At 37.7% G+C, this 23,212-nt stretch overlaps 1 protein-coding gene across 1 annotated transcript in view; it reads right to left on the bottom strand.

Annotated features, from left to right (window-relative positions):
* LOC150098518 (FGGY carbohydrate kinase domain-containing protein) overlaps positions 1-23,212 on the bottom strand; it is a 204,169-nt gene that overhangs the window by 15,850 nt on the left and 165,107 nt on the right. Inside the window, exons 13-14 of the mRNA XM_090405821.1 lie at positions 12,186-12,306; positions 8,707-8,863 (exon numbers count right to left, since the gene is read on the bottom strand). Coding sequence (XP_090261947.1) covers positions 8,707-8,863; positions 12,186-12,306 — 278 coding nt within the window. The remainder of the gene's footprint in view (positions 1-8,706; positions 8,864-12,185; positions 12,307-23,212) is intronic.

The following is a 23,212-nucleotide window of genomic DNA, read 5'->3' on the forward strand; positions in this document are numbered from 1 at the left end:
GAAAGGGAGCCATCTACTATGACTTTCAGAGAACAAGTTAGAAAGAAAACTGGCTAAACAATTAGAGGATGGCAGGGGGGGGGGGGGCAAAGGATGGCAATTTGTTGAGCAGGCCACAATGCCACACACACACACACACACACACACACACACACACACACACACACACACACACACACACACAATCAAAGGCTTTGGAAAGGTCAAGGGCGAGCACAAGTTTCTCAGAACCTTTCCATGGCACATGTCCAGTGGTGGTAGATGTAGCCTACAATGTCAGCTGTAGATCTTGAATGATGGGATCTGTACTGGTGGTCGCCAATTAATTTGTGGGCCTTTGAGTAGTGGAGGAGTTGGTTTCAATGATGACTTTCTCCATTATTTTGGAGAGGACTGAGGTGATGACAATTGGTCGGTAGATTGGCTTCTATCACCCTTTTTTTGGAATAGGATGGATATGAGATTGATTCCATGCATTGGGATAAGTATCAGATATGTATAGCAGATTGCAGAGACAATGCAGGACGAGTGTTAATTCTGGATCACAATAGGACAGATGCCATCAGGACTAGAAGACTTTTTAGTCTTCTAGTCCTGTTGTTTTCTAGAAAACAATATCTAAGTTTTTTAGTAATTTCCTTTTGTCGAAAAACTAAAGGAAGCATACAGTGCTGGGATTCCAGTATGGTAGGAGGTGAGTTCCCTTAGTCATGAATACAGGAGTTGGAGGAAAAGAATGATGGCAGGAGGTCAGCTTTACCTTTGGGTGAGGTAACAGTGGTGCCATCAAGATGTCAAGATGAGAGAGGGGTGGAAGTGCAGGAGAGCAGAACTTGTATCCAACAGCTTTAGCAAGGGACTAGAAGGTATAGCTTCCATTTGGAGAGGAGGCAAGTTCTTTGCTGTTGCACTTTATGAAATCAGATTTGGATCTGCAGATGACCGATTTCCATATATTATGCGCTTTGGTGTAGGCAGAGTATATGAAGCTGGAGTTCTCGAAGCGAGCCACTTGCAGTAAGCTGTATTTTTCTTTCTTTGACTGCTTTGGTACAATTTTGGTTGAACCAGGGCTTGGAAAGCAAACGAGAATTATGCAATGAATTGGGGATGAAGGTCTTCATGCCAGTGAGAATAATTTCTGTAACTCATTCATAGCAGGTGTTACGGTCAGACGAGTGGAAACAATAGTCAGACTAATGAAAGGAGGAGAAGAAATTCTGGAGGTCATCCCAGTTGGTTCCTTTGTAGTGCCAGAGGATGCAAGTAGGTGTAGCGTTCTATGAGACAAGACTTGTACAAGATTGTGATCTGGGTTGCCAAGAGGAGTGGTGTATCTAGAAGGAGAACAGGTTAGAAAGAGATCCAGAGTATTTGGAGAGGGAAGTGGATTATCAGAAATTCGAGTAGGTAGGTGTATGATTTGTATTAGATCGTTACTTATGGCAAAGACTTCTGTTTCTCATCCAGCTTGGTCAGTGATGTTGGAATAGGGGAGCCAGTTAGAATTGTGGCATTGAGGTTGCACAGGAAGATGACCTGAATAGTTGGATTGTTGATGGTTGAGTTTCACAGAAAGGAATATGAAGAAGTCAGGATGGTCATCTGCATTTGAAGACCGATATGTGCAACAAATGAATGTTACTAAATGTGGGTAAGGAAATCTTTAGCCAGAGAATGTCAAAAACGGGGGATTGTAAATTAGCCATTCTCTGGCAGGCTATGTCGGATTTCACAAACACACAGGTGCCACTCTAGTGGTGAAAAGAATCTTGAAGTGTAGAGTTTGGGCAGTGGATGTGGACAGCAGGAGATTTAGTTGTAATCTGGGTTTCTGTCAGGAGTAGGATGGTACTGAGAAACCAGTACCGTGACATGTATACAGATTGCATTTACAGAGAACCTTGCTGTCTGTTCAGAAGCTGCTTCAAGGTATGGAAGTCATCTTCTTTCCTACCATCTACTAAAGATAAATTGCCTCTATTACCACTTACCTGGTGCTTATCAATTATCCTGTTCATGTTGACTTTTTAATTTTGAGCAGACAAGCCATCCTAAGATCAGAATCGAAAAATACCAAGTCTAAATAAGGTTTCTAAAATCACCGACACTAGACAGAGTTCACTGGAATCAGCCAAAGATTACACTATAGTAGATTTAAATTTTATTGATATTCCTTGAAACATCACCCTAATCTTAGTCAAACAGACCGCATGCCTGTCTACAAGTTTTGGGTAGTAATCAGCATAGATTCTTCATGAATATTTTCTTAACTCATTCATGTGTTAATATTTTGAATGTTGTAACCAGTTCTTTTGTTCTCTCCCTAAATGATGCTAATCTTTCAGTGAGTGAGATATATGAGATTTTAATAAATTCTAATTTCTCTTACATATGTAAAACTGTTTTCTTTCAAGCATTATTCACCAATTCATCCTCCCCACACACACTACCTTAATGCATGTACTGAATTTCCATCCAAACAAAGTGATGGGATCAAGATGTCTAACCAGAATTAAAGATAAATAAATACTGATTATTTAGTATTCTTAGCTGATAATTGATCAATTCATTCTTTCCTATTTTTATACCACACAAAACCTAGTTTCACAGTATATGTAGCAAAACTGTGAAGCTGTTTTGCTACATAGATATTTTCATAAACTTGGAGTAAATTATGAAATTTCAATAGGGAGGAATTATTAATGATACCTATTAAAACACATGCAGTAGTCAAACTAACTTATCCTTCATTTCATTCATTCTTTCTAAAAATGAATATCTATGTTTGTGTTTGTAAATAAAGAGATTACACACACACACACACACACATTATATATATAGATATATGCAGTGGTGAGCTATGGAAATTTTAACAAAGGGCTAGCATCGTCGAGGAAAAAAAAAGCCTAACTTAGCCCTTATAATACTTATGTGACTTTGTAGAGCTTCTGACAGATATGATAATTCCTGTAGGATATCAATCATTAATGCTAGATCTTTTAAAAATTCCACATTGAGAAGTCTGTTTAAAAAGCCCTTATATTTATCGTTCGATGCAAATGCTTGCATAAAGCTGAGTAATTTCTCCACAAAGCAAGAGCTGGTCATAAACAGCAAGCTGCCCATCTGGTCCAAACACACGGCCGATCTTTGAAATTTTGATACCAAGGTCTTTTGCAATCGTATTTAATTCTCGTTGATTTTTGGTGATTGATGATAAAAAGCATATAATTTATCCATAAATATTTCAAAATGATTTATTTCTTTAATGTTTTTCATCGAATCATCTAATGCTAATTGTAAACGATGAACGCTGCCAAATCACAATGTTGGGAAATTGTTATAGAAGTTTGATTGCAACACCTGATTTGTTTCCTAACATTGCACTAGCTCTCAGAACAAAATGCCATGAGATGATTTTTTAAATAGTTATCAGAAAATCCATATCAATTTAAAGTAGCAATTATAGTAGTATATATACATTCTGCGGTGGTATTTTCTAGTTCTACAAGATTATTAAACAAAAACAAGGGACTTGCAAATTTGGGAAAAATTTAACAAAGGGCTCATGCGAGCCCCTTATAGCTCACCGCTGGATATATGTATATAATCTGTAACTATCCAGTAGGGAGAATGAGTAGGATAAATCAGGCATTGGGCATGAGGAAGAAAACAAGAAGAGAGTTAGTGGTGATTGTGGCAACAAATAATCCTAGTGGACATAAGGAGCATGTGGGGACAAATATTAGGAGGTCATTGAGAAGAGTGAAAGATAACAGTGTAGTAGAAAAGGTTGTCAGTGTGATGCCGAGGTATGACAATAATGAGTTGTGACATAGAGCCAAAATCATGAATGGTATGCTAGTTGAACTGTGTGAAGAGAAGGGATACTGTTTGTGGACATATGACATGTATTTGAGTGAAGAATAAAATTATACAGGCATGATGGGTTGCATTTGAATGGCTTCAGAGTGAGTGAGTGCACTGGAGAAAGTGTTGCTGTATGGAAGTACAGCGTGTGTCTGTGTGTGATGTGTACAAGAGATGAAGTTAAAAATCAGGAGAGTGGTATTGAAGAGACAGAAGTGCTAAGCAGTGGAAACAGCAGTAGTGTGAGAGATGAAGAAAGAATGCAAGAGGAACAGGGAAATGGTGGGAGCCTGGGTGGACAGGGAGACATGACATAGGGACAGTGGATGTTGAAAGTGGCAATGAATGTGTGTATGAAGATGGAGTACAATGCAATGTGGGTGGGGAAATAACAACTAACAAATGGCTTAGATAGGACTAGTTATAGATTTAAAAATGATTTACTGTGTTTGTTTACAAATTCCAGAAGGATCAGAAATAAGGGAGATGAAATGCTTCACTGATTGAGTTTATTTGTCCCAAAATCATGGTTGAATGAAGATGATATTCTAACAGGAATAGAAATGGAAGGATACAGTATTTTTTGTGGGGATAGAAAGGACAAGGAGGGAGGGGGAGTGCTGCTGATGATAGCAGGGGAATTATGTCCACACAAAATAGAAAATGAAAGAGGAAAATAGTGCAATGGTTATGAAGCAGTGTGGTGTAATGTGGAGGTTGGCAGGAAGACATAATTAGTTGGATGTTGCTATAGGTCTGGAAATGTGGAGGGTGGTGATGAAGAAATATATAAACAACTTGGATTAGTGAACAAAGGAAGAGTAAGTATTGTGGGTGATTTTAAATATGGAGGTATAGATTGGAATGAAGAGATAGCATGTGAGAATAAGGAAAATGAATTTCTCAAGTTCTTGGGGATCACTATCTCAGGCAGCATACATAAAGGAGGGCATGCGATAATCAAGAGTTTTAGATCTGATCTTTTCATCAGAGGATGTAATTGTGAGTGGGGTTTCGCATTTTCTTCCAGTTGGTGAGAATGATCATCTGGGTTGTGGCTAGCCATATGCAGATTTTTGTGAGGAAAGGATATGTGTGGAATTATAAGGCTGGTGATTATGACCAGCTTAGTAGACAGCTTGGAGCTAAAGCATGGAATGAGGAGTTGAGTGGTAAGAAAATAAATGCTGCTTGGGCACTGACAAATGGATAAATGAGGAACTTAAGCATGAAATCTAGAAAAAAGAAGGTACTTTGGAGGCAATGCAAGATGAATAATGGTAATAATCAGTTACATGAAGAGTATAAAAAACAAGCCCAGGAGAGTAACTCAGTTAGGAAAACAAATGTGCCGTATGAGCAGAAATTGGCAAATCAGACAAAGAAAAACTCTAGAGAGTTTTTAGATATGTAGCAAATAGAAGGAAGAATGATCATGGTAAGATGATGTTACTGGATGAAAATGGCAGAAAAGTAATTGCTGCAGAAGACATTGTTGAGGTATTCAGTGATCAATTTATAAGTGTTTCATATAGAGGTGAAGTGTCCTGAAAAAGGAAGGTCACTAGTGATGTACCACAGGGATCAGTTTTGGGACCATTGTTGTTCAATTTGTATATGGATTTAGCTAGTGATATGCAGCTGTTTGCAGATTATGCAAAATTGGGGAGAGCAATGCACAAAAGCAGATGTTATGTGCCTACTGTTTCCATCATGGAACCAGAATAAACATTGTAGAGTCCAGTTACTGGAACAAACTCAACCTCAGCTGAAATGATGATAACTATCAATAGAAAAGCAGAGAAACTAGAGAAGAATTAGAAAATACCATGTAGACATATTTGGTGTAACAGAGATGAAGAAAACTAAAACAGGTGATTGGGGCAACAGTAATCAAGAAAAGAAGTACTAACTACGTATTCACTACTAAGCACAAAGATAAACTTCATGAATGACAGGCAATTTCAAGTAGAGTAATGTGAGTAAAATTCAAAATAGGAAATTCAACAATGAGAGCTATTTATGTCTATGGTGCCACAGAAGGTTTGCATAAAGAAATGAAAGAATTTTTCATGTCATTATAGAGGGTAGCTGGCATAGAGAAAAAGTTAAAACTGCTTTTAGATGAGATAAAAAACAAAGGGGGTAAGAAATGAATACCATAAATCAGGTAAATTTAGAGAAAAAGTGCAAAAACTGATGATAAATTCAAGATTCCAGTGAAATTCTGTTCAAGACATGGACTAGTCATTACTAGTTCAGTACACAAGAGCAGGCAGATGATTTGAAATAGGAGGTGATTATTATTTAGTTTTGAGCAAGATAAAAATGAACATCACATTAAAAAGAAAAAGATGCACAAAGTTTTTAAAAAGAATCAGTCATATAGCTTTTAGAGATGATTGGTTGGCTCAAATATGCAAATATCACTGGAGAAAAAAAAAGAGTTTTGAAAACAAAAATAAATTTCAAAAATAAACATTCAAGTGATATTTGTATTTGCTACTTGAAGTAGAAAATACAAATATCACTGGAGGAAAAAGTGAGAGTTTCAAACTAAAACAAACCTTCAAGACTCAGAAGCAAAATAAAAGTCATAGGAAGACTGGTAACAGTACAGAAATTAAATATCATGAAGGTGGCAGAACTTTCGTAGATTATTGAAATAATGCTTAGAAATGGAGAAAAGAATACTGTAAAAGGAATTAGAGATTATAAAGGTGACATGGGTAAACCTCATTCTAGAGGAGTATGAAAGTTTAACGTTGCATAATTGAGAGAACATGGCTATCATTATCATCAACTTCCTGGTATATATCTTCAGGGAGTGTAACAGAATATTATGATAGTACTACATGAAAAGTTACATAATTTATTAACTTCCTATCAAAACTTTTTCTCCAAATTAATCCATTATCTGTCAGGACAAAATGTGTCCCAAAAATCCATGTGCAGTTTTCAATTTTAATAACTCAAGACATATAAATGTTACAAACTTACATTGAGCACCATTCAAAAGTTTAATTATTGAATTATTTTTTAAACAGTGCAGGTTTATTCTTAAAGTTCGACATAGCCGTCATCATGTGTGATATATTATTCAAGGCAATTTTCGAACTCTGTGAAAATATTCATTAGCTGCTGTTCAGTAAATGAACGAATTGCATCTGCAATCCTAACCCTAAGATCATCCAAAGAATGAGATTTTGATGCATAAGTTTTGATGTAACCCCACAGAAAAAAAAAAAAAAGTCAAATCCTGTCAGAGCAGCAGACCAAGTTGGTGAAGAAAGAAGCCCTCCACCACTTATCTGTCTCAGAAATAGCTGCACATGCCAAGCATAATGGCAGAGTGCCCTATCTTGTTGAAAGATGGTATTATTTATTGAAATTTTTTTCACTTGATTAAAGTATAAATTAAAGATGCGAAAAAATTACATATTTGGTTTAATTCTTTATCCAAATGTAAGCAATCCGAGTTTGTTTGTTTGTGAAGCATCTTTACGACTGGGCTTAGATTACCATCAATCCAAAAAGACTGTTTAACTCATTACTCAACAGTGATTCTACTCAGTGACAGGCTCACTGTGCCACCGAACAGAGCCTATCTCACTGAGCGACCCAAAGGGATCACCACCAAATTTGTCACTCCCAACCTGAATGACTCCAGAACAGGAAGTTCAAGCAGTGGCTCCACTCAAGGACAGGCAAAAACCTGCAAGCAAGCAGCATCTTTCTATTCCCAAGTCATATATTTCCCATATACAAGTAGTGAAAAGGTATATCACCTTATTATTAAAATACTCAGTTCAGCGATAGATGTTGAAAGTTTTTTCATTTGGTTAGACTATAAATGAAAGATGCCAAGAAATTAAGTTTAATCTGTTATCCAAGTGTAAGCAAACAAGGTTTGCACATGAAGTATCTTCACAACTGGGCTACTTGCATATAAAGCATAATGACCTTACATCAACTGTCTTAGTATCCCATGATATATGGCTTTTGCATTACTTCAAACTTGATATCTCTTCTGGGTCTGGTTCTGGCTCCCACTGATGAGATCACAATAAAGGTTGAAACCAGTCTGGGTAGTGGCCCTTCTCATAGTGCATAGCATTAAAAACATCCTAAAGGACGTATGCTCCGCATTATGGTATACTAACGAAAGCAACTGATGTGAAGTCATTAGCTGCTATATACAAGTAGCCCAGTAGTGAAGATACCTCATGCACAAACCATTTTTGTATACTTGAATAAAGGATTAAACCAATAATTACTGGAATCTTTAATTTATATGGTTTTATTTAAAAGATTTAACTTTTCTAATTCAGGGGACTGCTTAAGGGTCAAAGCTGTGTAGCCTTTAAAGGAATGCAGAAAACCAACCAAGAGCTTCTGACCTAATGTCCAATCCTCACCGTATCGTAGTGCACCCTGTTAGGTATCTACCTGGATAACGAACGAATGAGGATGGGCTGGCGGTTTGGGATTTAGCAGACCAAATTGTATTCTTATTGGCTTAAACCACAATGTAAAATGATGGTACAACATTACGTTAATGCTGGCTGAGGTGTTGACCAGTTAAATAAGGCCCCCACAGTTTTCGCCAGGGAACTAGGGTGAACAGCAAAAAATCAGCTACTGGAACAAATCGTGAAAATTTAAGTGCAGCACTCCTTGTGTTCTTATAAGAAGCACAAGGCAGCTATCTAAACAACCAAAGTCACAAGAAAAACTAACATTTTACACAAATCAGAAAATTTCGTGTTAAAAATCTGCAAGACTTCACTGACTTAATAAGTTTGACTAATCTAATTTAGCATTCAAATGTACCTGATGTCATAAAGGTTTGGTTGTATAACTTTTCCAATTCCACACATGGATTCCATTGCTGATATAACATTTGGGAAGTCACCTGCAGCTTTTGCTCCTAATATTGCAGCACCGAGAAGTACAGATTCTCTTTCCTGAGGCAATATAACTGGAAGTCCTGCAAAATTTTTAAAAACATATGCTTATAAATATTTATATCTATCAATAGCAATTAAAAACCTTCACCTTCTAATTTAATCTTTTTCAAATTTCTCCAGCTCAGTCAATATTACAATATGGTTTAGTTTGAGAAACCTGGATTTGAATATCTAGGACCAGTGAACTAAGATAAGGGCTTTGTCTTTATCAACTTAATTATCTAAATAACCAAGGTCATTACAAAACCTGTATCTTGATTATTTATGCCAGGGAATGGGAGTTAGCCAGTTTCATGAGAAAGAGGGAGGGTTTCCCATCCTGGAACAGGCAAATTGGACAGAAAAGACAAATTGACTGACTGACTTAGCAGACTATAGGATAGAATTTAATCACCTGATTATGGCATAAAGTAAGTTTATACAAACCAAGTTCTTTTTGTGAACCAAGATTAATAAGATTTCATTAATATTAATGAAACTTCACTAGAACTTAAGGTAGCAACTACAGGTACCATGGCATCTGTAAGGCAATTATCTCATATCCACAGACTGAACATTTTCAGAAAGAACAATTAAAAAGTGGAAAGAGAACAAAACAGTTAAAATTTTCAATCCGAGAATGTAAGGTATAACAAGTATACCAAGCTCTCATCACTCCTTGTCTCAGTATCTCCCATAATGCAAAGCACATCTCCTTGGGGACATGTATAATGCTATGCATTAAGGGAAAGGGCCACTACCCAGACCACTTTCGACCTTTACTGAGGTCACGTCAGTGGGAGCCAGACAAGGAATGATGAGAGCTTGGTCCACCTTTACTACGAGTTGCCTCAGTCCTGAAGATACTTCAGGCCAAACTTTGCTTGCATGCATTTGGATAAAAGATTAAACTAAATTTATTATAGTCTAACCAAGTGAAAAATAAACTTCCAACATCTTTCTCTAAATCCAGAGTAATTTAGTAATAAGGTGATACACCTTTTGGTAACTCGTATAAGTAAATATGACCTCTCCATTGCTTCTGCCTTAGTATCACCAATTCTGGGTCTGGCTCCCACTGACGAGACTTCAATAAAAGTCGAAGCCAGTCTGAGTAGTGGCCCTTCCTTTAATGCATAGTATTATACATGTCTGCAAGGAGATGTGCTTTGCATTATGGGAGATATTGAGACAAGGAGTGATGAGAGCCTGATTCAACTTTACTATGAGTTGCCTCAGCCCTGAAGATACTTCAAGCGCAAAGTTTGTTTGCATACACTTGAATAAAGGATTAAACTAAATTTATTATAGTCTAACCAAATGAAAAATAAACTTCCAATATCTTTCTCTAAATCCAGAGTAATTTAATAATAAGGTGGTACACCTTTTGGCAACTCGTATAAGTAAATATGACCTCTCCATTGCTTCTGCTTTAGTATCACTAATTCTGGGTCTGGCTCCCACTGACAAGACTTCAATAAAGGTCGAAACCAGTCTGGGTAGTGGCCCTCCTCTTAATGCATAGCATTATACATGTCTGTAAGGAGATGTGCTTTGCATTATGGGAGATACTGAGACAAGGAAGTGATAAGAGCTTGGCCCATCTTTACTACGAGTTGCCTCAGTCCTGAAGATACTTCAGGTGCAACTTTGTTAGCATACACTGAGATAAGCTACCTGCATATATTAATTACTATCCCAAAACAATTTACTCAGAGAAAATTGATTCACTAAAAGGATCTCTAATGGTGTTATCATCTTTTTAATCCTTTTTAGATGACACACACACACATATATTGTGTGCATGCATGTGTGTATGTATTTTGGAGGTATAGAACATGTAGAAACATTTAACTCTTTTATGTTCAATAGTGTAATGGTTAACGCACACAAAAAAAAATATTATTTTACTAAATGTAATGCATACCAAAAACAACAGGAGAAGTATCAGAATGAGTGATTCTGAAATAAGAAGAAACTGTAGAACCAGTTCCGTCTCCAAAAAAAAATCAAAATCATATAGCTTGTTTCCTGGTTCATTAATTCCCATTTCATTTATGTAGTAGTATTGATTTCATGCATCAGTTTGTGTTAATACTTTATCTGATGATACTGGAAGTGAGCTGCTGGATTTATTTCTAAAACACTGTTTTCAAAAAAAGAAAAAAAACAATATTAATTTTGCATATAACAAGCCATCTCCTCCAACACAGAATTCTTTCAAAAAAGACTGAAGTCCTATATAAAACCTGTTTTCTTATTGCAAAATGCTGCTATATTACTCTGAGTTTACTATACCCCTTATGGGAAATAGTGCTTCACACACTCATCCTAATTCCATTTTTTTAATAAATAATAAGCAAATGCCTTTTATTCCCTTATAGGGAGTAGGTGAGGCCTTGAAACCTTATTTAGCTTTTAGAGACTGAGTGGGCAGGTCAATCTCCACCAGTAGCCATTCAGAGATAGCTGGCTCATGTCTACTTAATTATAGGCAGCCATCAATGAAGAGATTGACAAACAAGTGCTGCCATCTCTTGGTACCTAATCTAACAGGATATGTTACTGTCTGAAATAATATGAGTTCTATAGTTGATTTTCTTGAGTTTATGGGATGAAAAACCTGAGTTCCCAGGAGGAAAAAACCCACTTGCCCATGCCATAGATAGATCGACTAACTCGGGAACCGGTCAAAGAAAGGCTTAGAAAAAGTTCCTCCAGTCTGCGACTAGACTTGAACTATAAGTCTATCTTCGTGTGGCCTAGCGCAGAGGATGCAAGCGCTACTTCCACTGAACTACATATAAAACTTTTATAACTTTAGAGCAGTTTAACAGTACTAATATACTCCGCATGGGTAAGTGACACATTCTTATTTCAATTTTCAGCTAGGTTACTTGAACTTGTTTAATTTTTGAATTTACATATGCACTTGATAATTTACCAAAACTTTTATGCAAATAAAACTTCTAGCATAAGTGTTCTGTTATATTACTTTTTCTTTAAATATTAAAATGGTAAACATCCTAGCTCCCCTTACCTCCCAAAAACTAATTACATAGTTTCCACAGATTAGCAGTGTTAATAGGGCACTGCAGTACTTTCAGATGTGCATATTAAGTACAAAAAAATAATCCAGCCCAGTAGAAAAAAGTCATGTCACATGTGATCTTTCAATGTATATAATCCAATACATACATATTTTTGTAGCTATCTTATGATAATCCAATTCTCTTAAGAACAGTTTATATTACATACATTATTCCTTTCATAAAAGTTTTCCAGTTCATGTCATCACAATTTTTCACACTACTATACTAGTACTAGTTATATTTCAATTGACAACTAAAGTAAAATACAGACCTGTAATATCTGCATGCATCTGAACATATAAAGGATTATGACGCAGGCCTCCACACATAAGAAGTGTATTTATCCCATACCCCTCCTCTGACAAATGTTCAATTATATCTCTTGTTCCATACTAAAAAAATAAAACCCATTTAAAAATTAAAAACTGAACTTTGTAGAACAATTATTATCACTATAATCATTTATGTTATAAATGGTTATAACATATTAATATTTGCATAAAAATATCTGAAATTTCAAAGGCCAATAGAATGTTGCTATTTTTGTTTTATTTTATTATGCATATAATCACAATTACATTTGTGTGTGTGTGTGTGTGTGTGTGCATGCACAATGTAATTCACTAAGGATCAAGGCTAGTTAACTGGAGGAGACTTCCACAAAGTCTATAAGGAAAGCAGAGAACTGATAGGGGGATTGCTACCCAATGTCCAATCCTCACTTTTCCCCAGTGTGCCCTGCCATTAGATATATACAATGATAAAGCATAGGCTAGCAATTTGAGACATAGCTGACCAAAGTGTATTCAATACTGGATAAAACCATGCATACAATGTTATATAACCAAAATGCAATATACAGTCTCTCCCAGCAAGACAACCCCCACATTCCCAGTCTTGCATTTTTCCACAAATGTGGCTCTGGTGTTGTAGGGAAGTATTTGCTGCTTTATAAGCATATAAGGAAATGTTAATTAGACCACTAAGAGATAGATGTCCATTGCTGAGTGAAACATTATTGCCTTGCTTATTGGAAGCCTAAGATGGCCACTACCATGTTCACTTTTTCAGAATAGGATCTCTGGTTCTGTCCGAGTTTCTCTTCATGAATGTGAGTGACATCTTTACTGGGCATGCTCAACACATCATAATTATTATTATTATTATTATTATTATTCAGGCCTCCAAGGAGTCAAAAGACTCATTGAGGGAGGTCCTTCCTAAGACATAAAGTCTGTCAAGACTCACTGAGGGGAGGCCCCCCCCCCTGAGAAACACAAAGTCTATCATACCACTCTTTAAACTCACTGACCGTTCTCGCTCCCACCACTCCATCAGGCAATGCATTCCACGGCTCAACCACCCTCCACACAAAGAAACCACTCCTTACCCTCTTGCTCACAGTTTCCTTTCGTAACTTCCAGGGATGGCCTCTTGTCATCACTCCTTCCTGCTGATCAACCAAGCGAAAGAACTCCCCAGTGTCAACCCTGTAACCACCTCTCAACAGTTTAAAAGTCTCAATCATATCACCTCTCCTTCTTCTATCCACCAAACTCTGCAGTCCACATTCTCTCAGCCGATCCTCATAACTATCCTTGTACAGTCCTGAAACCATCTTTGTCATCCGTCTTTGTATCCTTTCCACAGTTAATTTATCCCCTTCAAATCCTGGGGACCAAATCTGAGAACAATAGTCCAAGTGTGGTCTGATCAGAGACTTATACAACGGAATGATAACCCTCTTATCTCTGCAGGTCAGTGTCCTTCTCATAATTGCAGCAATCCTCTGTGTTACCTTCACCACCTTTGCAATATGTCCCCTAAATTTCAGGTTTCTATCAATCATCAACCCCAGATCTCTTGTCTCCCCTACTTCCTCCAGTATAACTCCTCCCATAGAGTATGCAGCATCCCATCGATTTTTCCCAAACCTCAAGACCTTACATTTTGCTGCATTAAACTGACACCCCCATTCATTTGCCTATCTATCTAGCTTATTTAAATCCTCTTGCAGGGCTACCACATCTGCACTATTACTAATAATCCTTCCCAGCTTCGCATCATCTGCAAACAACTGAATATTCCCCTGCAATCCACTGGCTATGTCATTGATATAAAGGTTAAACAATATAGGTCCTAGTACTGAGCCCTGTGGGACCCCACTTGTAACCCTCTGCCTCCTGGAAACTGCTCCACCATACACAACTCTCTGATACCTATCAGACAGCCAATCCTGAATCCAGTTGACCAATCTGACATCCAGACCCATGTGCTGCAACTTAAATATCAGCTTATCATGTGGCACCCTGTCAAATGCCTTCGCCAAGTCTAAGAAAATTGCAGTATATGCCTTTCCCTCATCTAATGTTCTTGTAACTTTATTATAAAAGGCTAGCATATTGCTAAAACAAGAGCGTCCTTTCACAAATCCATGTTGATTCTCACAGATAACATTACCCTCATCTGCCCAATGCTGTACACGGTCCCTCACTACTTTCTCCAAGATCTTAACAACTACTGATGACACACAGACTGGCCTATAATTAGACACTTCCAGTCTGTTACCACCCTTATGCAATGGCACTATCTTACCTTCCTTCCATTCCCTGGGCACCTTTGCCAAAGCCAGACTTTCATTGAAAAGCCACGTTAAAGGTACTGTCAATTCCCTAGCACATTCTCTCAAAACTCGTGGCGAAATACCATCCAGTCCCACAGCTTTACTGACATCCAGAGTACTCAGTATCTGAAACACACTCTCCTCCTGTACCTCCAGACCTCGTACCAGTCCTATCCCTCTAGCATTAAAACTGACTCCTCTAGGATGAAATACTCCAATAAAGTGTTCATTGAACAATTCCACTATGTCCTCTGCATCAGTCACTCTATTCCCATTTTAATCCCACAATATCATTCTTCCACAGTCATTTCTCCTCCTACTGGCCACATAGCTAAAAAATTCCCTAGGATTTTCTTTGGATCTTAGGGCCAATCTCCTCTCATATTCCAGTTTCGCTTTCCTTACCACACTAGTCACTCTTCTGGCCTGTGTCTTATATTCCTCATGCATCTCTTCACCTATCTCCTTATATCTCTTCCATAGCCTCTTTTTCGCATGCAATTCCTGTTTAATATTGTTTGTCATCCACTTTACTCCAAATTGCATCCTCTTCTTCACTCGTGGTATACAACTTACCATTGCTGATAACAAATATTCTTTCACAATTTCCCACGCACTGGTGATATCCCGGCCTTCCAATTCCTCCCTCCATGAAACTTCCCGAAGTTGATGTCTAAGACTATTATAATCACCTGACTTATAATTCCACATAAGTTCCCGTCTCTTTGATACTCCTGCATGTCTATTCATTTTCCAAGTCAACACCATATGGTCACTCTCTCCAACTGGTGGGAGAGACGTCAACTCAGTTATTATCAACTCTTCTGATGCTATAACCAAATCCAAAATTTTTGAACCTCTTGTTCCCTCTGTTACATGTTGCCTAAGACATTTGTCCCTCAAGAATTCTAGAAATTCCATTCCCCTATTGCTACATGCATCTTCCTCTCTCCAATTAATACTACTGAAGTTAAAATCTCCCATAACAATCATTATTCTTGCACTTGCCAAACTTAGCTGTCTAAACATCTCCTGGTCCCCATCCTCTGTGCTCCTGGGTCTGTAGCAACACCCCACTAAATATCCTGTCTTGCCTACCTCTACCTCACACCATACGCTCTCAAAATCATTTGTCTCACTTCCTTCCAAATTCTCCACTCTTAGAGGACATAGGTCATCACTTATCATAAGCAGTACCCCACCACCACGCTTTCCCCTCCTATCCTGACGAAAAATGCTATACCCAGCGACTTCTATTCCTGTTGTTATATCCCCTTCTGTCAACCACGTCTCAGTGATCGCAATAATTTTTGGCCAGGCTGATGCTATCTGCGCCACCAATTCCTCTCTCTTATTCCGGATACTCCTGGCATTAGTATACAGCATATAAATGCCATTGTTTCTATACCCAGCATTATCTCTTCTGGACTCCACTGGGCTCAGTGTTACCTGACATTGTCTCCCTTCTCCCAAGTATCCATTCTTACAAGAGGCCACCCCTGCTATCATCCTCCCTGGGACACACTGACTCGTTCAGAACAGCAATCTCTCCAGATGCCTACGTCCTTCCTCATTCAAATGTAAACGGTCTCTCGCATACAACTCCTCTCTTTCCTCAAACACACTCCAGGCATCCACATATACCAGTCCTCTCTTGTCACACATTCTCGCTATTATGCCATTCAATATCACCGCTCTTCTGCTCAGCTCATCATTATCATACCTAGGCAACATGCACACTATTTTTCCTCTCTCTGTCTTCTTCCGTACAGTCTCAAGCAAAAATCTCATATCTCTCGCTGCCCGACTTACATTACCACTCAAGTCATTCGTTCCTACCATCACAATCATCTCATCCACCCTTTCACCTCTCTTAATTGCCGTAGCCACCCTTTCTATTGTTCCCCCTGGCAAACACTCCTCACGCATCCTATCTTGAACACCACGGATCATTGAGTCGCCATACATTATACCTCTTACCATTCCTTCGCTCCTATTGTTTCCATTCTCTCCTCTTCTTTCATTCCCATACCTCTCTCTTCTACTGTTTCCATTCTCTCCTCTTCTAGCACTCCCATACATCTCTCTCATTCCCTCTCTCCTACTGTTTCCATCCGCTCGTCTTCTAGCATTCCCATACCTCTCTCTCATTCCATCTCTCCTACCGTTTCCATTCTCTCCTCTTCTAGCACTTCCATATCTCTCTCTCATTCCGTCTCTCCTACTGTTTCCATCCTCTTGTCTGCTAGCATTCCCATACCTCTCTCTCATTCCCTCTCTTCTACTGTTTCCATTCTCTCCTCTTCTAGCACCCCCATACCTTCCACTCATACTCCCTAAATTCTCTCTCTCTCCTACTCTGATTCGCCTTGCATTTATCTCTTCCATTCTCCTAATCTTATCTTTCATACTTCTGCTCTCATTCACAAGACATTCTACCTCCTCTTTCAACTCATCTATCTCCTTCTGCAGGTCAGTCACTCTTAATCTAAATTCACTCTCCCAAACAAAACCATCTCCTAAACTTCCACAGTCACTCACACCTTCCACACTATCAACTATTATTTTCTCATTCTCTGCTATCATACTACTTGTCTTCCTACATTCATTCCCCGTTCCTGGAGCAACAAAGTCGGATATCGATATATCTAATGTACTTATTTCCTCCAACTGCCTGCATTTTGCGCACATACGCTTTCCACTCTCTTTAACAAGCCACATATGTAATTCACGAGACGCATACATGCCGCAAGTACTGTATGCCACAAAGTCCCTTATGATATTGCTAATAATTGAGTTCTTAAATGGCGGAGGACTTGGCGTTACGCCACTTGCGACTGCTGCTGAATCCACCATCATTCCTTACTGCCGAGTAGCGTAATCTTTAATAATTATTCAATTAATAAATAAGAGGAAAAAAAGTACAAACATCAGAACATTTAAGTACTAAATATAATTAAATAAAATGAAATATAACTAAATACAGTAACTTAGCTTCGTTTTGTCTTCCACCGTTACGCGTTCGATTCCGAAGGTACCAAAATATATTATATCGCGACAGCAACTAACTTCCAAAAAACAACCACTGAAGTACACTCGTATTCAGAGAAACAATTTAGCACTCAAAAACGGGGAAAAAAGCGGACTATTCACCGATTAAAATCACTTTCTTCTGCACAGCTCAAATTCACCGCCACGTGCTACGGCGACGCTAGCGCCATTATAAACTAGGAAGCCAATACATTCTCTATTTGAATGTACTGGCTTCCTGGTACAGCAGTAAAGCAGTAAAATTGATTGGCTACTGGACAGTACAGGTGATGAATTAGTGATAATGTGTCAGGAAGTTTCTCAACCAGCCAGTAAATAATCTTGCTACAATGTACTCTGCAAGATAATGCTGAGAGAGAGAGAGCAGTATGCTGGAAGTACTATCTATATCACATATGGACAGGAGATTGGCACTCATGTGTGTGTGGATGTTTGAGTTTTTGCTCTTCCCCTCCTCACTAGATATAACTGCTCTGTAATTTCTGACATCACATAAGAGAGAAAGAAAGAGATATCAAAAATAAGTGATACTGCAGATCAGAAAAAATCTCCTACAAAAAAAAAGTACATCATCATCAAATTCCCGACATTTACCCTAAAGGGGGTGTACAGGATATGATAGTACTACATGAAAAATTTACATCATTACTAACTTCCTACCTACAATTTTCCGCCAAATCAATCTGTTATTACCTGTCAAAGCTACAACATTTTCAGATCTCATATTTCTATCTTCTAAGGCATTTTGTACAGTATCAATCCACCTATATCTTGGTCTTCCTTTGGGTTGTTTTCTTGCCAACCTGGCAGAGAACACCTGTTTTGCTAATCTTTCTTCACCCATTCTGTTTAAGTGACCATACCACCTGAGATTAGCTTTGCTAACGCATTCCTGGATGCTGACAATATCAAGTTCTTTCCTAATATCCTAGTTTTTAATATGATATTGCCGATGCTATCTGTTCATGCCCCTAATCTTTCTCAGGACTCTCATATCTGCGGTCTCTAGTCTTTGGTCAAGTGTTTTACTTCTGACCCAGCTCTCAGATCCATAAGTTAAAATTGGTTTGAACACTGTCTTGTATACAGCTAATAGTGTTTCAACTAATTTCTCTCTTATTCCGTATAAATTTATTCAGTTGGCTTCTTACCATACCAGCTTTGTTGATTCTGTTGTCTATTTCCATAATAAATTTACCATCTTCACTAAAAATCGTGCCTAAGTAGCTGAAATGTTTTGCTTGTTCTATAGGTTCTCCATTCACAATGCAGCTGATATTTTTAATGCTTCTACCTATTTTCATTATTTTGTCTTGTTATTGCTGACCTTCATGCCATATCTATCACAACAGTTATTCAATTTAGTCAGGGAATCTTGCAGACTTGTAGCAGATTTATTTAGAAGTATAACATCATCTGCATAAAGCAAGGAGCTGATATTAACATCTCCAATTTTGATATTCAGGTTTAATACCACTTTCCTTCATAATGTAATCCATATAGATAATGAATAACAGAGGGGATAATGTACATCCTTGTCTCATACCAGATTTAACATTAAACAATCTCCCTGTACTTCAATTCTAACTGCTGACTTATAACTCAAATAAAGACTAAGTATTGTTTGACATAATGATCCACTGACACCATACAACTGTAGCGTTTTGAATAGCTTCTCTCTTGCCATATGCTTTTTCCAGATCTACAAAACTTAAATACAGATCTTTATTATATTCCCATGACTTTTCAACTATTTGTTGTAAAGTTTGCCTCTATTTGGTCTGAATACAGCTTGTTCCTCACCAAGCTTCTCTTCCACAATCTTTCTAAACCGTTTCTCAAGTATACTGGCATAAATCTTACCAGGAACACTCAGTAGAGAAATACCTCTGTAATTCTAACAATCAGTTTTATTTCCCTTTTTATATATGGGTACTATGAGAGCTCTACTTCAATCATCTGAGATTCGTCAGATGATTGGAGTAGAACTCTCATTCTGTCCAGGCCCTCTGAACTATGCAGTATAGCCACTGTAAAACTTTTATATCTCCATACTTGAGCATTTCTGGTCTAATATAATCTACTCCAGCTGCACATTTCAGACTTTTGATGGCTTTTTCTACTTCAAGTATGGATATCTATTCCTGATTCCATGCCTGGTTAGTGTTTCTTATCACAGTGCTGTCATCACTGCTAGTTTCATTTAGCAATTTTTCGAAGTAATTACTCCATACTTCAAGGATATCTTTTTCGCTAGTTTTCATATCACCTTTATCATCTCTAATTCCATTTACAGCATCTTTCCTTCATTTCTGAGCTTCTTCAACAACCTCTAGAATATCTTGCCACCTTCTTGATATTTATTTTCTATGTTTTTACCAAAGTCTTCCCATGACTTTTGTTTAGCTAGTTTTACACAGTGTTTAGCTTTCTTTTTGTCTCTGTATTCTCTAAGAGCACAAGCTGACTTATTTGCCAGGAACTTTTGATATGCTTTCTTCTTCTTCTTCACTGCCTCTTTAACTTCCTGTGTCCACCATGGAGTTCTGATTTTTCTATCCTTGTAAACAACTTCACCACATACCTCTCCAGCTGAATCAATCAATGTTTTCTTCAGAGCATGCCTCTGAATATCCAAGGTTTGATTCCTGTTCTGAAGTTCTTTCATTTTTTCTTGAATAATATTTGTATATTTTAGTCTACAATTCACATCTGAGAGCTGGTCAACTTTTATTCTCTTTAAAACTTTCTTGCATGTTCTTCTTTTCCATATGAAATTCAATTTTATCCTGCCTCAAGACTAAATGGTGATCACTTCCAATTTCAAATCCTCTGTACACTCTGGTGTTCTGTACCAGGGAGAAAACATCACTATCAACAATAACATAGTCAATGAGACTTTTCTTATTCCTTGCCTCTTCTCTCCATGTGAATTTGTGCACATTTTCATATTTTCATGTTGGAACATGGTGATAGCAATAATCAGTCCATGTCCTGAGCAGAAATGCAACAGGTATTTGCCATTATTATTAGCTTTGCTCTTTTCTCCAAATTTTCCCAAAATATTTTTGTATGTCTCACAATCATTCCCTACTCTGCTATTTAGATCCTCAACAAGGACCATCTTTTCCTTTTTCATTGTGTCAGCTGCTTTCTCTAAAGCCCCCCCAAAATTCCTCCACTTCTACCTTAGGAGAACCTTCTGTGGGACCATAGGCACAAATAAATCTCATTGTCCAGTTCCCCATTCTGATATTTGCCCACATCACTCTACTTGAAATTGCCTGCCATTCAAGAAGATTAGCCTTGTATTTAGTGTTGAATACTATGGCTACTCCTTCTTTTCCTTGATTGTCATTGCCTGAATATAACATTTTGGAAGCTCAGGAAGTGATCACCAGTTTTGGTCTTTTTTTTTTTGTTTCAATCACCCCTATTATGTCGATCCGGTACTTATCTAATTCCTCAGCTAGCTCCATTTCTTTGCCATTCAGGCTTCTTATGTTGATAGTACCGATCTTCAATTCTGGTGATACTGACTTTTCGCTGTTCACCCTAGTTCCCTGGTGAAAACAACGGGAGGGCCTTGATTAACCGAGCGACGCCCCAGCTGGCATGAAATTATGTCATGTTGTACCATCATTTAATATTGTGGTTTAAGCCAATAAGAATACAATTTGGTCGGCTAAATCCCAAATTGCCAGCCCATCCTCGTTCGTAGAGTATCCAGGTAGATACCTAACAGAATGCACCACGAGAAGGTGAGGATTGGACATTAGGTCAGAAGCCCTGGTCAGTTCTCCACATTCCTTTAAAGGCTATGTGGAAGTCTCCTGTAAGTTATACAGCTTTGACCCTCAAGCATCCCCCCCCCCAAAAAAAAATTACAAAAAACAAAAATACACCTTGAAACCCTTAAAAAAAAAAATCCAAATCCCCAAAAAAACTTCCATTTCCTCTTTACCAACATTGATGGGATTCACCATAAATGATTTGCACTACACTGACATATATCAAAACTTGATATTTTATTTCTTGCAGAACCTCAGAAATTACTGTTCACCTAAATCATCCAAACCACATTCTGCATAAAAAGGGCAGGATATATGCATTTCTCAGATCTAAATATTTCATGCCAGAGAGATACGCCTTGACTTAGCTCCGCTCTTTATGATCTTATCTGACTAAAAATTTCCTTGCCACGATTTGCTTCTTTCATTTGCTGTCTTAATTTCAATAACCAGTCTGATCTATTTGATTACTTATTTCCAAAGGTTACATTTCTGCACTCTATCTAAACAGTAAGATCATCTTTCTTAGAGACATCAAGGTTTATAATTAAAACTTGCTTCTCATCTTAACTTCACAGATCAAGCAGGAAAAGAATAGAGTATTTGTTGTTGGTAATGACCTAACACAAATTTTCCATCCAACAACCAGAATACAAATACCAAATAATCCTCATCATTCCCCTAGTACCCTGGCTCTCTCTTTCTTCAAATATACTGTAGATGTCAGCTCTCCTCATGGTAACTCATTTTTTCCTACTGATTGACCTTCACCCAGTCAATCTTAGCCTGATGTTGTTTGGTTCTTCAAGAGTATCAAATGGAATGATCTCCATGATTTCTACACCTGCTCTCATGGAATAAATGAAATAACCCTTGTTGGAACGAAAGCTTTCCCTTCACACAAAACTCCAAACACTATCTATCCATCCTTGGTTCTCCAATAATCCCAAAGAAATCCAAAATATAAATTCAACCTATTTCAAATGGTTCAAATCACAGCACTGTGCTTAGCCTGCAACATCTGCAAAACCCAATTCTGCAAGAATGTGAAAGGAGTAAATGTAGAAAACTTGTCTCCTGTTGAAATAATAATTGAGCCCTCTGGTCTCTTTACCACCTGCAATGCTGTTCTATGCTTCTAATGATAAGACTGACCTGTTGGCATCATTCTTCGTCACCTTATACAGATGACCGATGAAAATCACACCCAGTATACCATGAACCACAAGCATGCCTCTTGATCTTTTTTTGCTAGAAAAATCCCCGTTAGTCCGGAGAACAATAGGTCTGGTCTAGATAATATTCCCCCTGTTGTGCTCAATATTTCCACTTCAATATTAATAGCCAACTTATATCTTGTATAAAAAGCTATTTACTCACTTGGCATCTACCCTAAAAATATAAGGAAAAAAGTCAGCCATCAAACTATTGTCCCATTGAACTCTCATCTCACCTTCTAAAAAACAATGAAGAGTGTCCCTAACAACCAACTTGTTCAATACCTGAAGGCTTGCCAATTAATTAGTAATCACCATTATGGATTCCAACTCCATCCATCTTTGGACACAAGACATGGTAAGATTTGGGGAAACTAATGTGGTCACTCTAGATATTTCAAAGGTCTTTGATTAGCAACTGGATTACCAGTTTCTTGTCTAGTCATTCAGTGTATCAGTAATGCTTCTCTTGGATTTCTCTATCATTATCAGTGGGAGCCAGACCCAGAGTCAAATGCTTCATTAGCCTTTATATACGAATAGCATATTTGTGAAGCTACTTCACACACAAAAACTTTGTTTTCTCACATTTAGATTAAGGATTAAACAAGAATAT

This window comes from Typopeltis vanoorti, chromosome 15 (genome assembly GCF_054136105.1).
Source record: "Typopeltis vanoorti isolate ZY-2024b chromosome 15, IOZ_Tvanoo_1.0, whole genome shotgun sequence".
NCBI classification, from domain to species: Eukaryota; Metazoa; Arthropoda; class Arachnida; order Uropygi; family Thelyphonidae; genus Typopeltis; species Typopeltis vanoorti.